The sequence below is a fragment of the Pseudorca crassidens genome, chromosome 6 (assembly GCF_039906515.1).
Source record: "Pseudorca crassidens isolate mPseCra1 chromosome 6, mPseCra1.hap1, whole genome shotgun sequence".
NCBI lineage: Eukaryota > Metazoa > Chordata > Mammalia > Artiodactyla > Delphinidae > Pseudorca > Pseudorca crassidens.
In genome coordinates, this window is record NC_090301.1 from 11763741 (window position 1) to 11777651 (window position 13911).

General features: G+C 45.2%; 1 protein-coding gene across 14 annotated transcripts in view; it reads right to left on the reverse strand.

The window, feature by feature from the left end:
* Positions 1–3079: 3079 nt before the first annotated feature.
* Positions 3080–13911, reverse strand: part of RHBDD1 (rhomboid domain containing 1) — a 114650-nt gene continuing 103818 nt past the window's right edge. For 9 of the 14 annotated variants that reach the window (XM_067740364.1, XM_067740369.1, XM_067740371.1 and 6 more), the window contains one exon: positions 3080–4142. In XM_067740364.1, coding sequence (XP_067596465.1) covers positions 4048–4142 — 95 coding nt within the window. In that variant the 3' untranslated portion in view covers positions 3080–4047. Of the gene's footprint in view, positions 4143–5264; positions 5368–6989; positions 10548–13911 lie in introns of all 14 variants that reach the window. The other 5 variants (XR_010944198.1, XR_010944197.1, XR_010944196.1 and 2 more) reach the window with 5 other exon arrangements.

The following is a 13911-nucleotide window of genomic DNA, read 5'->3' on the forward strand; positions in this document are numbered from 1 at the left end:
TGCTGTCTTATGAAGTGTTGGGAAAGGCCTGGATTTTTCTGTTTCTATGGACAAAAGCTTTCTTTCAAGTGATTCTTTCCTGTGATTCAAGAAAACACACACACACACACACCCTCAACAGTATCAAGCAGCCATGGGCACCTCTTCATGTGTGCCACTGGCGATGGTATAAATGAGCTTCTGTTTCAATCCACAAACGTTTATTGGTTTTGACATTCCAGACAAAGCATTGTTTCAGGTACTGTGAAGAGATACACAGTAACACATGCAGGGTTCCTGCCCTTGTGAAGTTTACAATCTAGAGAGAAAGACAGTCCTCTCACTGAAGGATAACTAGCAATTAATTCTAAGTGGTCTGTGGTAACTGTGATGAACACCCTATAAGAGCAGATCATTCTGGGTTGTGGTGTCTGATGGCAGGACGGGGAGAATCTGGATGGGCAGAGGGAGAGGAAAAGGTTGCTTCAGTTAAGTCACAGGGTCAGGAAAGCTCGCAGCTTGGACGGCGAGACCAGTTAGCAGCACAGACTCTGTTATAGATACGGGGGGATGAGGCTGAAGGGCTGGCTGGAGCCCCATGGTTGAGGCAAATGGGTTTGACCTTTATCCTTTGGCAACAGAGAGACAATAGAAGGTACTGAGATGGTGAGTGGCATCGCAAAAGTAGGTTTTGGAAGATAACTGGCAGCGCTGTGTAGAACTGAGTGAAGAGGTATTTTAAGTATTGAGCAATGTACTGAGAGATTTTAAGGTCCTTCTAAGCAGGGAGTCTGTGACTCTAAAATGAAAGACTAGGGGCAAAAAAAAGGAAATGACTGCAATAATCCATGGAAAGGGAAAGGAAGAGATGACAGGTTTGTTTTGTTTTGTTTTAATGACTATTTGACTCTCCCAAGATGAACTAGGACTTGGGAAGTCGGTGGCAAGTTGGCCACACCCTCTGTTTTACTGTCCTTGTTTGGTGGTGGGTCTCAGCCCTTTAACTTACTCCCCAAGCGGCGGAATGTGTGACCAATATGTAGACTGGCCCCGATTCTACAAAAACCAGCCATTTACTGTCTGGGCCTCAAAAACAGACAGCTTAAAAGCACAGAGGAGCCTTGAACAATCATGTACAACTTTGGAATCACCGGCACTAAATACTTCCAAGGTCGCAAAGAGGAAGCAATTTAACTGCTCCCTCATCTTGAGAACCAAGGAAAGATTCTGAATTAAGAGGTCTCATAAGTTGACTAACCACAACCAAAGTGTGGGGATGTTTAACAATCAGGAAATTACTATTAAAGCAAAGAAACCAAATTTAAAACCAGCTCTAAATGCTTATTTCCTATTAGAGACAGTCGAATGCACTGGCTTTTGTCTTTCTCAATCCAATTCCAGTTTTTTGGCATAACTTTGGAGATTCCTTCTTGTAGGAAAAAAAATAAGACGGATGTTGAAAATAATAAGCACTGGTTACAAGTAAGCCTATTAACTGAACAAAGTAATTATAGTAGTTTCCAAAACACCTTTACTGTTGTGCTAAGATAACCGGTTTATATTTGTAACTAAAGTGACCTTTCCCACATCTGTAAAGTTTAGTGATGTTTCACCCCATAAATAAAGACGGCATGCATATTACAGGTACACATCTGAAATTCAGTTATGGTGTCTTTATATCTGACAAGTGAAACAGAGCAAGGAGCTACTATTATTGGACTCAACAGCAGTAAAAATATATATATATATACGTCCATATATAGTGGTTGGACTTTTAATGCATTGAAAAAAACACTTTGGGGAAGCTAACGTTTAATAAGCCCCTACTGGGAGCCAGGCGCCAGCCTTTGGGTGGCAGGGTTGAGGCGGAAGTGTAGAGTTAACAAGACACAGGCCTCATCCCAGAGCCATTCATAACCCGCGCTCGCATGCAGAAGGCACGTCTTTCTACAGTTGTGCACAAAAAGTCATAGGGCAAGATATAAGTGTTATAACAGAATTACCTTTACAATGTGCTATGAGAAGATGGCATGTTAAGAATGAGCTTACTCCGGGGCTCCCTGGTGGCGCAGTGGTTGAGAGTCCGCCTGCCGATGCAGGGGACGCGGGTTCGTGCCCCGGTCCGGGAAGATCCCACATACCGCAGAGTGGCTGGGCCCGTGAGCCATGGCCGCTGAGCCTGCGCGTCTGGAGCCTGTGCTCCTCAACGGGAGAGGCCACAACAGTGAGAGGCCCGCGTACCTCAAAAAAAAAAAAAAAGAATGAGCTTACTCCCAACAGAGGCATGGGAAACAAGTTCGAAGAGTTTGGGAGAAAAGACATTTAGCTTGAACATTTAAATTTTAAAATGTTTGAAGCTACGAGACTCAGAGATACAATTCATACTCTAAACATGCTGTACGTAGCTTTATATCAATCAAAAATTAACCCAAGGAGCTCAGGTAACACGTGCCAGCTGGCAGGTCAAGGTGCTCCCAGGTCCCACGTGGTGATTTTCTTAGCTCATGTACATGCAAGTGGCAAAGCCTCTCCCAGGTCAATTCAGATTAGGAACCGGATACAAAACTGCATAGTTGGTATGCTGCAAATCTGTCAAATGTATACAAAGACTGAGAAAGCAATATCCCCAAAGTGTTAACCCTGGGTACCTCTGAGTGGTGGGGATACCAGTGATTTTTTAAATCGCACATGTATTTTTTTGTATTTCTGTTTATATTGTAAATTTTATCAGCGGATACACAACACTTATTATTGAGTCCATTTTCCTGATTATATATTTCTTGATTTATTATTATATAAATCAGTTTTCCTACCGCAAAAGTAGTACACGTAACATACGTATACACACATTTTTAAAAGACAGCAATACAAAATCGTAAAAAACAGAAAGCAAACTCCTATGCACTCCACCTTCCAAAATAACCTCTGTTAACATGTGGGTACATTTCCTGCCAGATGTTCGCTTTATGCATATACAAGGTATATATATTACTTTCATAATCAGAAAACTATATAAATGCCAGATAAAGCAAAACAGGAAGATCCTTTTCTGCTTCTAACTCCCTTTAAACATAAATATCTCAGTGAAATAAGACATCAGTGATATGTGACTTTTTCCTTTTATTCATGAAACACAAGCACCAGGAAACACCTTAAGTGACTTGCAGTCTGTGGGTTTGGGGAGTGTCTTGGACGGGTGAGTAGGACAAGCGGCTGTTAACAGTGGTCAATTAAAAGGCACTTTTATGAGAAAAAAATACTCGTCACGAGGGATTTCTCAGTGACCAACCCACTGGTCACTACTCTGGCTGCTTTGCTGGTTAGTTCAATACAAGTTGCATCTCCGGGATGGTACATCGCCACTGGAGAGGCTGCTGGGAGCCCAACTGTGGATGCCGCCTGCTGTGTCATGGAGTGTGTAAGTGGTTTCCCATCTGAGGTCTTACTTAAGCTTTTCCAGTTACACATCCCGTGAAGGCAGAGTGATAGCATAGCAAAGCAGGTTCACTGCAACCACCATCCAGATATGGGGGGCCCAAGGAGCCAAGGCGCTTGGGCAAGGGAGACCGGAACGACAGCCTGCGATGGTAGCCACGTCCTGTTCCTGGAAAGTCACCATGGCAACATGCCAGGAGGATGAGGGATGGCTCCCTGCTTCCTTCCAAGTTGAGCACTGAGCAGAATGAGGGCCTGATCTTCTGGGCCGGTGAACACAAACCTCTTGGCGAAGGTCACGGTCTTCAAAGACAAAACAAGGCTGAGTCAGCAGTGAGAGAAATGAGTGTGGAAACTGGTCCCTAGGTGGAGACGCTGACTTTCTGTCTGCAAGAAGACAAGGCCAGGAGGTGGGCCACTCCCAGAGAGCTGTGAGCTGCATCCAACAAGCCTGGTCTCAAGATGTCAATCTGCTTGCAAATTAGACTCACAGAGGCCATAGGACGAAGGGCCACGGCAGATGTGAGCAATTGGGACGGTCATAGTGCCCTCTGCTTTTGTTCAAAACTAAGTGGGGGCTTGGGGGCAATGATAACACAGCTGGATCACATTTGTTCACATGGCTGGGTCACCTCACTGGCCGTCGAATCTGTGAAGCCGCTTTCTCCTCATTTCTTCTTCTGGTGTGAGATGGAACCGATAGGCCGGGGGGCTATTCCTGCGATTTCCTGTAGAGAGAAAGCACGAGGGAGAATCAAGCGCTGCCCATCCACTGTCCTGACATTTACAGGGCACCGCATCCTAGGATTCCCAAGGGGGAAAAAAAGATGGCTTGGGTGTCATCTTTATATTAGCATGAAACAGAAATGTAACAAACATATTTCAGAGGTCAATACTACATTTCAACAAAAAGCAAACATTTTTAGCGAGGTCCAGTCCATGAAACTAATTTGACTCATTTTGAAACTTCTTGACAATCCTCCCATTTCTATGTTCTTTTCCATCATGTTCCACAATTTGCATCATTTAATTTCCAAAATGTCTCAAGGGTTTACTTTATTTCTTTTAATGCCCAGAAATAACTGTCACTATCTGTAACATCCTCACCCAGTGTGCTCGTAGGGTTCTCCTATTGGGCCCTTTTCCTCCCTCTAACCTGCTGCCTCCTTTACTTCCCCAGCTGGTGGGAATCACGCCTGCCTGAAACTCACAAGCCCCCACAGGGCATCATGGCCCATAGAGCAGGGGCTTTGTTACCATAATGACCAATATCTGGGCAGGCAGACAAAAATGTAGGCATAATATTTGAAGATCATGTGGGCCATGGAAATCATCACTGAAAAGGGTTTCTCGGGGCTACAAACAGAACATATAATTTGCAGTGATATAAGCATTTCAATCACTGCATTAAAAAAACACTCTTCCAGGCACTGTAGGGGGATAATGAAGGAATAACAATAGACAGTCCTTGACCTCAAGGACCCAGAAACCTAAATCTAATGAAAGAGCTTCAATATCCTCCATGAGGCAGCCATGCAGGGCGTCACTGATGGATACATGCAAACAGTAGGTTCACGTCTAAGCATGCGGACCAGAAAGATTGCACCTTTCCCCTTCTGAGCCTCTGCTAACCTTGTAAACTCACTCTGAAAGGCCCACTCCCATCACCTCCCTCCATCGAAAGTCCTACTCGTTTTCCAACGCCCCATCCAAATCGCACTGCCCTCTGTCCACCCCCAATGGAAGAGCTCTCTCCCAATTCAAGTTCCTCAGCTTCCAGCACCTTCCTCTCAGTGGTCCGCATGCAACAGTCACCACATCCCACCAGACAGGGCAGCCACTGTGCATACCGCTGCTCTCTCCTACTGGAATCACAAGCTCTCAAATGGCAGGAACATTTCTGACGCTTCTCTCTGCTCCCCAGTGCCCAGTACAGCCCCGCACACACAGAAGCTGTTCAAGAAAAATAAGGGCCTGACTCAGCGGCACTTGCCTATGACTTCCAAAGGTATATGTTACGGCCAGACCACCACATTCAACGTTGCCCTCTGAGGTTCTGACACAACTGACTCTGGAAGCCCTGGCCTAGCTGGGAAGGGTGGATGGGCAAGAGGGTCAGAGCCAGGAGGGAAAACAAGTGAACAGTTGACCCCACCCACTCTCGCTCCAAGCGTGGTACCTTGTCGGAGACGCTGACAGGTAATATATTGACATGGTGGTTGTTAAGACAATGATGACAAGATGTTAGAGAAAGCAGTGTGAAACTAAGAGTCAGTTTGCTAAGCCACCACTAGAATTTCAGTTGTCAGACAATGAGAACTTTCTAAAAAGGCAGTCAAAAGCAATCCCTTTTTACATTTTTTTCCCCCACAGTGATAGAGACCCTAACACTTACCCATGTCTGATTGTCCTTTCCTTTTGAGACGTGAGGGAATTACCCCTGCTGGACCCCTTGTAACATTTCCTGACTAGTCCACCCAGAAGTGATCCAGGTGGGCCAAGCCTGGCACTCACTCCCGCTGGGTAAACTCCACTTGGAGGTTTTTTGATAAGTGAAGTATATGTCATTTTACCAACTTTCACTAAAGATGCTGTTCAAACGTGTAAGACTTTTACCATAAAGATTTTATGAATACTATAAGATTCAAAGTTTTACTGGATATGGTTTTCACCACATACATTTGTAAAGGAATTTCTCTCTGTTCAAAGTGGTAAACACTTTGAAATTACAGAGAAACTCATGAATCCAATTACCATTAGTTTATTGCTTAAAAGTGCTTTATACAATGAGCTCCAACTCCTGCTTTCCTTTTAACGGTTGTTTTTAACAAGTCCATTCTTAATTGTACTTATGAGCGCGGGCCAGTGTGTGACAGCCCATTCCAGCTGGGCAGGGAACTGGGAGGCCTGGCTGTGGGCGGAGTTAGAAGCAAGCTCAACGTGGCATCTTGACTCCAGGCCACAGGGCACGAGCCCATAGATGCTGAAAGATGCTCAGACTCCCAAAGGGAATCACAGTGTCCAAGAGGAAAAGCCTGTTCCATGAAGGGAAATGCAGGGAGGAATCAGAGGGGGCAGACTGTGAAGGTTCTGGGGGTTCAGCTCTCAAAATGGCCAGCCGGCACAAATGCTCTCTAGACTCATGCTTGGGGCATTTAAGGAGAACCACGGCTGAGCCAACAGAAGAAATGCCACGTGCTGAAACTCACATTAAGAGAGGAACAATAATCACTCTTTCACAAGAGCCTTTTTTTTTTCTTTTTTTCTTTTTTTTGCGGTACGTGGGCCTCTCACTGTTGTGGCCTCTCCGGTTGCGGAGCACAGGCTCCGGACGCGCAGACTCAGCGGCCATGGCTCACGGGCCCAGCCGCTCCGCGGCATGTGGGATCCTCCCGGACCGGGGCACGAACCCGTGTCCCCTGCATCGGCAGGCGGACTCCCAACCACCACGCCACCAGGGAAGCCCCACAAGAGCCTTTTAAGGTATCCAATTTGAATTAGCTTTTACTCCCAATTTCATGATGCCAATTTTACAGATGAAAAAAACTGAGGCTCAGGGAGTGTTAGGGACACACCTAAGGTCACAAAGCTAGCGTGAAGGCAAGCAAAAACTTGCACCTATCGGTCTTCCGGCTGCAGTTCTAGCTCTCCTCTTCCACAGCCCCACACTGCCGATCCTACTAACATGCCGAGTATGTTATCACATCCCTTCGCTGTGCCTCATCCTCCTGCCAGAACCCAGAGGGTCCCTTTCCTTCACGGATATGCAGGGAGCTCACTGTTATCTGAAAATAGAAAAAGAAGAAGATCCAGCCTAAGCTCTCAAATCGACTGGGCTGTGCTGTCATCACAGATGTGACTACAAAGTTCCCGCACTGCATCCCCTTAAATTCTACTGACTACTAGAGTGGTTTGGGTTTTTAGGACCCCTGGAAAGGCCTTGTGTATAGTAACAAAACAACAATAATGACAATGCCCGATGTGGATGTTTTATGGGTATTTTAAATCCTTCAAACTCAGTGTTTCTGTTAACATCAAAGCCACCTGACTGTCTGCAGAATGACTTAACTGCTTCATTTCAGGCTTTGAACTGCATTCTTCTTGCTGGTAGGTAGTTTTCTTGGAAAGTTTTCAAGACTAAATTAACCTGTGATATGTTGACGGCAGTTATGTATTTGATGTCAGTCAGCAACCCCCCGACCCTGTTCGTCACATCTGTGCTCTGGGTCAGTGCCACTCTGGGGACCAGGCCTCCAGCTGCTCCCCTCCGCCTCAGCTAAGCTCTGTCTTCCAATTCTCCACCTCCTCATTTATTTTTAAACCATTTCTATATTTTCCGCTTGTGTCACATGACCTATGATTTCTCTCCTTAGCCTCCAGGACCCTCTGCAGGCATTTCTCAAAGGGTCTAAGAAATGCGCTTTCCACATCTACCTATATGTATTAAGCACACAGAAAAGGATCTGGATGGGCCTCAGCTAGACGGTAAAAGGAGAAGAGGTCCCCATGGGTATATTGGAAAAAGTGTTGCTAGGAAAATGGGAGATGCTTCCGGCCCTGCCTGGAACTAGAGAGGACACCCCAGGCAAGTCTTCATTCCGGCAGGCTCTGGTTGGTTCACTTGTCAGGGGAGAGGGTGCAGAACAAGGTGGCTGCCAGGGTCCTTGCCGTGACTCTGGAGTCTGATGACTGGGATAAAATTCTGACTCTTCCACTTACAGCTACACATCCTTGAGCAAGTAGGTTACCTTCACGTGGCCTTAGTTTCCTTACCTATAAAATGCAAATAGTAACAGTAGCTCCTTTGCTGGACTATTGAGAGAATAAGAGAGGATGCATATAAAATGCTTAGCTGAGTGCCAGCAGTGCAGTTAATGCCTGATGGGCACTGGACGTCAGGACTTCTAACCTCTAACATTACTGAGAATCATATGGGTTAAATGGCTACCTGTTCATATCACTGGCTAAAAGACAGATACCAAATAAAATGACCAAAGACTTCTTAAAAGATAGAGCCCAATTCTGTTTGAGGACCAGTTGGCAGTGTTCTGTACAAAGTGTGGAGTCACTACTTACTAAATACTTGTCCTCTAAGAGACAGATATGAAAAAGGTAATTCACAACCTCCACATGCCAGCACACTTTTGTGACTTTCGGGCACTGCGAAAACTGGAGAGCCCAGCTGAGACCTCTTTTCTCCACTGAGTTAAATCATGCATTGAACATTTACAGGTCTGGGTGAAACAGCCTTGCTCTGATGAACTTGGTATAGAACATTAGTATTTATGAGCCTTGCTTCTATGGTCCTGTAAATGGAGGTCAGCCCTCAATTTTACTCAAAGAAACAGTGAGCATGCTTCAAAGGACCTCAGGAGCAGTGCCTAGTTTAAGAAGATTTAGCTCAATTATAGCACCAGTAGTGAGATCATAAGATTTATTGATTTGTGGTTCTTGATGGAAAAATTTTCAGTTCTCTACCCTTATGTATAATGCAGTAACCTCTGCATTTTACATCTAAGGGAGGAGAAGCAATTTCATCCACATAAGAATTGCTAAAAAGAATGCCATGAGTTGATGGCCATTTCCCCTACTGTTCGCCAGCCCTGTAAATAGAGATGTTTAATTTGCTGTATTCATAGATCCTGCCCGTGATCTGACGAGCCCTCTATGCCATTCAGTGAAATTATACTAAAGTGAAGCCTCAAGATGGCTTATCTTTCCCTTAAATTGGGGACCTATGGAGGCAATCACTTAAAAAAATTTTTTTTTTAAACCAAGAAACCTCTAAATATTCCTGTACTCTCTGGGATTGCTTTTGTCAAATGAGGGCAACAGCATGGGACCCATATTCTCTCTTTCAAAAATGTTACTTTATTAGAATTCCATGAATTCTAAAGCTTCCAAAATGTCTTTTGACAGGACAGTTGCTAAGTCATTTACTATGACCAAAAAGGCCTGGAAGGAACCCCAAGTCCAACAATTAGCAAGATATTCTTTTAAAGTAGGAGATGCCCAAGGACAATACGAGCACTTTCCTTTTTGAGGCACTAATTATAATGATCTATCATCTATCCATCCATCCATCGCTTTAAAAAGAGTTTGAGGGCTTCCCTGGTGGCGCAGTGGTTGAGAGTCCGCCTGCCGATGCAGGGGACACGGGTTCGTGCCCTGGTCCGGGAAGATCCCACATGCCGCGGAGCGGCTGGGCCCGTGAGCCATGGCCTCTGAGCCTGTGCGTCCGGAGCCTGTGCTCCGCAACGGGAGAGGCCACAGCAGTGACAAGACCGCGTACCGCCAAAAAAAAAAAAAAAAAAAAAAAGAGTTTGAAATTCACCTAAAAATCTCGTAACTTTCATACAGGTGGAAGTTAGATTATGGTTTACAATAAAGGTAACATTTAGATGTGATTTGAGAGAGAAAAATTCACATTTCCACTCCTCAACTGATCAAATCAACAGTGGTGGGATTTCTTAGTTCTGAAACAGTATCTGGAATCCCCAAATGAGAAGCTCTGAATGGAAATCAACTCAGTTGCTACTTTCCCTGTTGTACTTTTCTCTCTGTTCTAGTTGGTTAATTTGGGGGACCGTTAATGGACACAACTGACTTCAAATCAACAGGCTTCATAATCAAGTTAAGCTGATAATTATAATCAACTTAATAATCCAGTTAGCAATTCGAGTAACCTAAAATATTGGGTCCACTCTGTCAGATCTAGAGTTTTTTTTGCAATATAGAGAACACATGGTATGACCTCTAGAATAAAAAGTGAAAGTCCGGGAGGAGACAATAAATGTTTGCTGGGCAATTGCTACATGCTCACTCTACTTTACTCTCCCTTCCTTTTAAAAAGTGTACAACTTTATTAATTTCCATGCATTGAACACATGGGACCAACATCCAGACCAAAATACAGTATTTCCAGCACTCCCAAGCTTCCATGGGCTCCCTTCCAGAAGCGGTCCACTGACTTCTTACAGCAGAGATTCATTTTGTCTATTTTTGTCCATAAATGGATTCATATAATACGTACCTTTTGTGGGTTGTTTCAATTTACATTATGTTTGTGAGACTCACCATATTGCTGTATGTGGTTTCTATTCTACTTATCCTTCTGAGTAGAAGTTCCTCGTCTGTTTTATAGAAAGAAGAATGGAGGCTTAAAGATTTCAAGGAACTTACCAAGGCCACACAGCTGGTCAGGGACTGAGGCAAGAGTCACACCTAGATCCCTTTCTACTCTGCTCCAGACATGAGGTGTGTTAGTTGTCTTCCTTAACCCCAAAACCAGAATCTGTAAACCCGAACAATACTATTCCTTTCAACTTGATTTGGAAGCAGGATCTGTTTAAAAAGCAGCAGGAAATTTTACCTTCTGCTTTAGATAAGGTTCACAGCAAACAGTAAGATTTTCTGGATAACAAAGTATCTAGAATTAGGATCTCCCTTGACAAGGTTTTAGCAAGAGGCCCAGTTGCAAAAGTCAGCCTTGGTGATTAACTATATCATGTATTTTCTAAACAGAGAACAGCTTATAAATTCTTACAGAAATAACTCTCGATGGGCTGGAGGGGCAGCAAAAAGAGAGGCTGAGGAGAAGAGGGTCTCCCATTAGGAACCACTGTAACATGAAGCACGTATTTCTTTAAACAAATGGATGCAGATTTTATCTATCTATCTCTGGCTGTGTTGGGTCTTTGTTGCTGCGTGTGGGCTTCTCTTTGTGGTGGCTTCTCTGATTGCAGACCACAGGCACTAGGTGCACAGGCTTCAGTAGTTGCAGCACATGGGCTCAGTAGTTGTGGCGCACGGGCTTAGTTGCTCCACGGCATGTGGGATCTTCCCGAGCAGGGATGGAACCCGTGTCCCCTGCATTGGCAGGTGGATTCTTAACCACTGAGCCATCAGGGAAGCCCGGATGCAAATTTTAATACTAAAGGGATTTTCTATTTTTAAAAATCAATCTGTCTTAAATCCCTTCACAATTCTGTCACCACCTTAACACTTTATCAAGAGGGATTTAAATGAGATTAGGAATGATTTTCAAGCACCTTTTATATATATTTAATGGCTTTAGGATGTTTCAAATTTTCTTTGACGTAAAACAGCATGCCTTTGGCCAGCAATCTGAAGGTGCCTCAGATGGAGTTTACCCAATCACATCAGCTGATTCTGCAAACTGAGAAGAGGTTGACTATCTCCTCTGGAGGAACAGCCTTCCCACTTCCATATAATTTGGGGCTGTACTTTTTTTTTTTTTCTTTAAATTCAAAATCACCTACTGATATCTACTGGACAGATATAAGAAAATTCTTGGAAAACTAGATGCAGGGCTCCCTTTGCTTCCATATTCTCATTGCCTAGTACCCACGAGGGCCTACGTGCCTGGCTCGGACAGCAGAGAGAAACCAGACAAGGGCCCTGCCTGGAGGGAGAGATTTGAGAACATATTTTACAACAGAAAAGAGAAAACTGAAAGTAGAATGAGGAAGTCTTTTGTGGGCAGGGAGTTCTGATGGAAAAAAAAAAACTATCTATCTATCTATCTATATATATATACACACACACACACACAAACACACACATAAGTACGGACAAAGCTAGAAAAAAGATGAAGACCCTTTGGACTATTAAAATCCCACACTCCTCTCTGAAGCTCCAGGGCCAATGTGCCTGACTTGCCCAGGACAGGCAGCTGCGGCCTGGGGCCTCTCCTGATGTTTCTGATAGAGATCCCATACCTGCCCGCAAACAGGGCCCTAGCACGACCCCCCCAGAGAGGGCCGCTGCCCTGTACCTCCCGCCTGGCCTGCATCTTTGCTGGACTTGGACCCTCCAACCTTAAAGGATTCCCGAGGTCCTACCTGCTCAAATCTCTGACCCCTCCGGCTCCTGGCCCTCTATCAGCTCTGACCCTCTGATCGTCATCTCTTAGACAGAGGAGGCCTTCCACTGTCTTTTTATGGCCAGATTTCCTGATGATGTTAAGATGGGGCCACGGTGGCAGGGGCAGGGGAAGGACAAGCAGGATGGAACTTCTAGCCTTTTCCTCAGAGCCTGGATACCACCCCTCCTCTTGCTTCTTGATCATGGAGTTATCTTTGAGTAAGTTTTGATTTAAGTATTTTCTAAATTTAATTATCTTTGAGTAAGTTTTAATTTTTTTTTTTTTTAGGAGAGGGAAGCGGGTAAGATTATTTAAACTATAATAAATTGAGCTCAAAGAGATGTAAAATTGCGTCTTCCCGAGACCCACTGGGTTCCAGCCCTGCTGCCTGCCACTTGCTATGGCATCATCGTAAAAGAGTGGCTGCGGCTGAATTCTCCCCTTGCTGGCCTTTAGTAGCCCCGTCCCATGAGCATAGTTTCCATAGAACAGCAACCAACTGGCCGGTGAAGGCAGGAGTCAGAGCTAGGCTCCCAGTTTTCAGTAGCTCAAATGCAAGAGGTTTGGGCAAAGCCAGGCAGTCTTGGAGACTCTATGAACGGGACAGCTGTCTGGTTTGCTGCTGTGATTCCTAAACTTTCATGTGCACAATAATGGAGAACTTGTTAAAAACGCAGATTTACTAGATCCTACAGCCAGAGATTCTTACGCATCAACTGGTTGGAGAGCAGGAAGGTGCATTTTAATGAAAACCCACTCTGGCGGCGTTTCTGCTGCAGACAGTGTATCAGATCACTGAGAATCACTGGGGGAAAAGAACACACTTCGCTGGATGTGGGTCTGCATCTGGCTCCACGAGGACCCTGGATGAGGCACTTCTCCCTGGGCCTCGGGCTCCTCATCTGTGCAATGACGGGTGCTGGATTGGACATTTTAGACCTCCGCACAGAGGTGCAACATCCGCGGCTGTTCGCTTCTCAGTGAGCCATCAGGGTTGGCTGGCCTAAGAAGGCAGGGTGCAGATGGGCCACACCAGCAGGCTGCGTCCTCCACTGCCTGCAGTCCGGGCAGCTACTCTGCCTGCCCCGTCAGCCAGCCTGGCCGTGACTTCTGACAGCTGGGCCGAGAACTGGCCATGCTGTGCTTCTTGGCAACTTCCTCCAACTAATTTGGTCTAATTCAGTGTCCCTCCCCATGCCCCAACGTTTTAATTTTTAATAAACTTTTGTGTTTTTTTGTTTTTTTTTTTTTTGCGGTACGCGGGCCTCTCACTGTTGTGGCCTCTCCCGTTGCGGAGCACAGGCTCCCGACGAGCAGGCTCAGCGGCCATGGCTCACGGGCCCAGCCGCTCCGCGGCATGTGGGATCTTCCCAGACCGGGGCACGAACCCGTGTCCCCTCCATCGGCAGGCGGACTCTCAACCACTGCGCCACCAGGGAAGCCCTAAACTCTTTATTTTGGAATAATTTTAGATTTAAAGAAAGTTACAAAGGCAATACAGCCAAACATCTTACATTATCATGATCTAGTTGTTAAAATCAACCACTTACAGGGATGGGTGCGCTACTATTAATGAAATTCCAGACTCCACTTGGATTTCACCCGTTTTT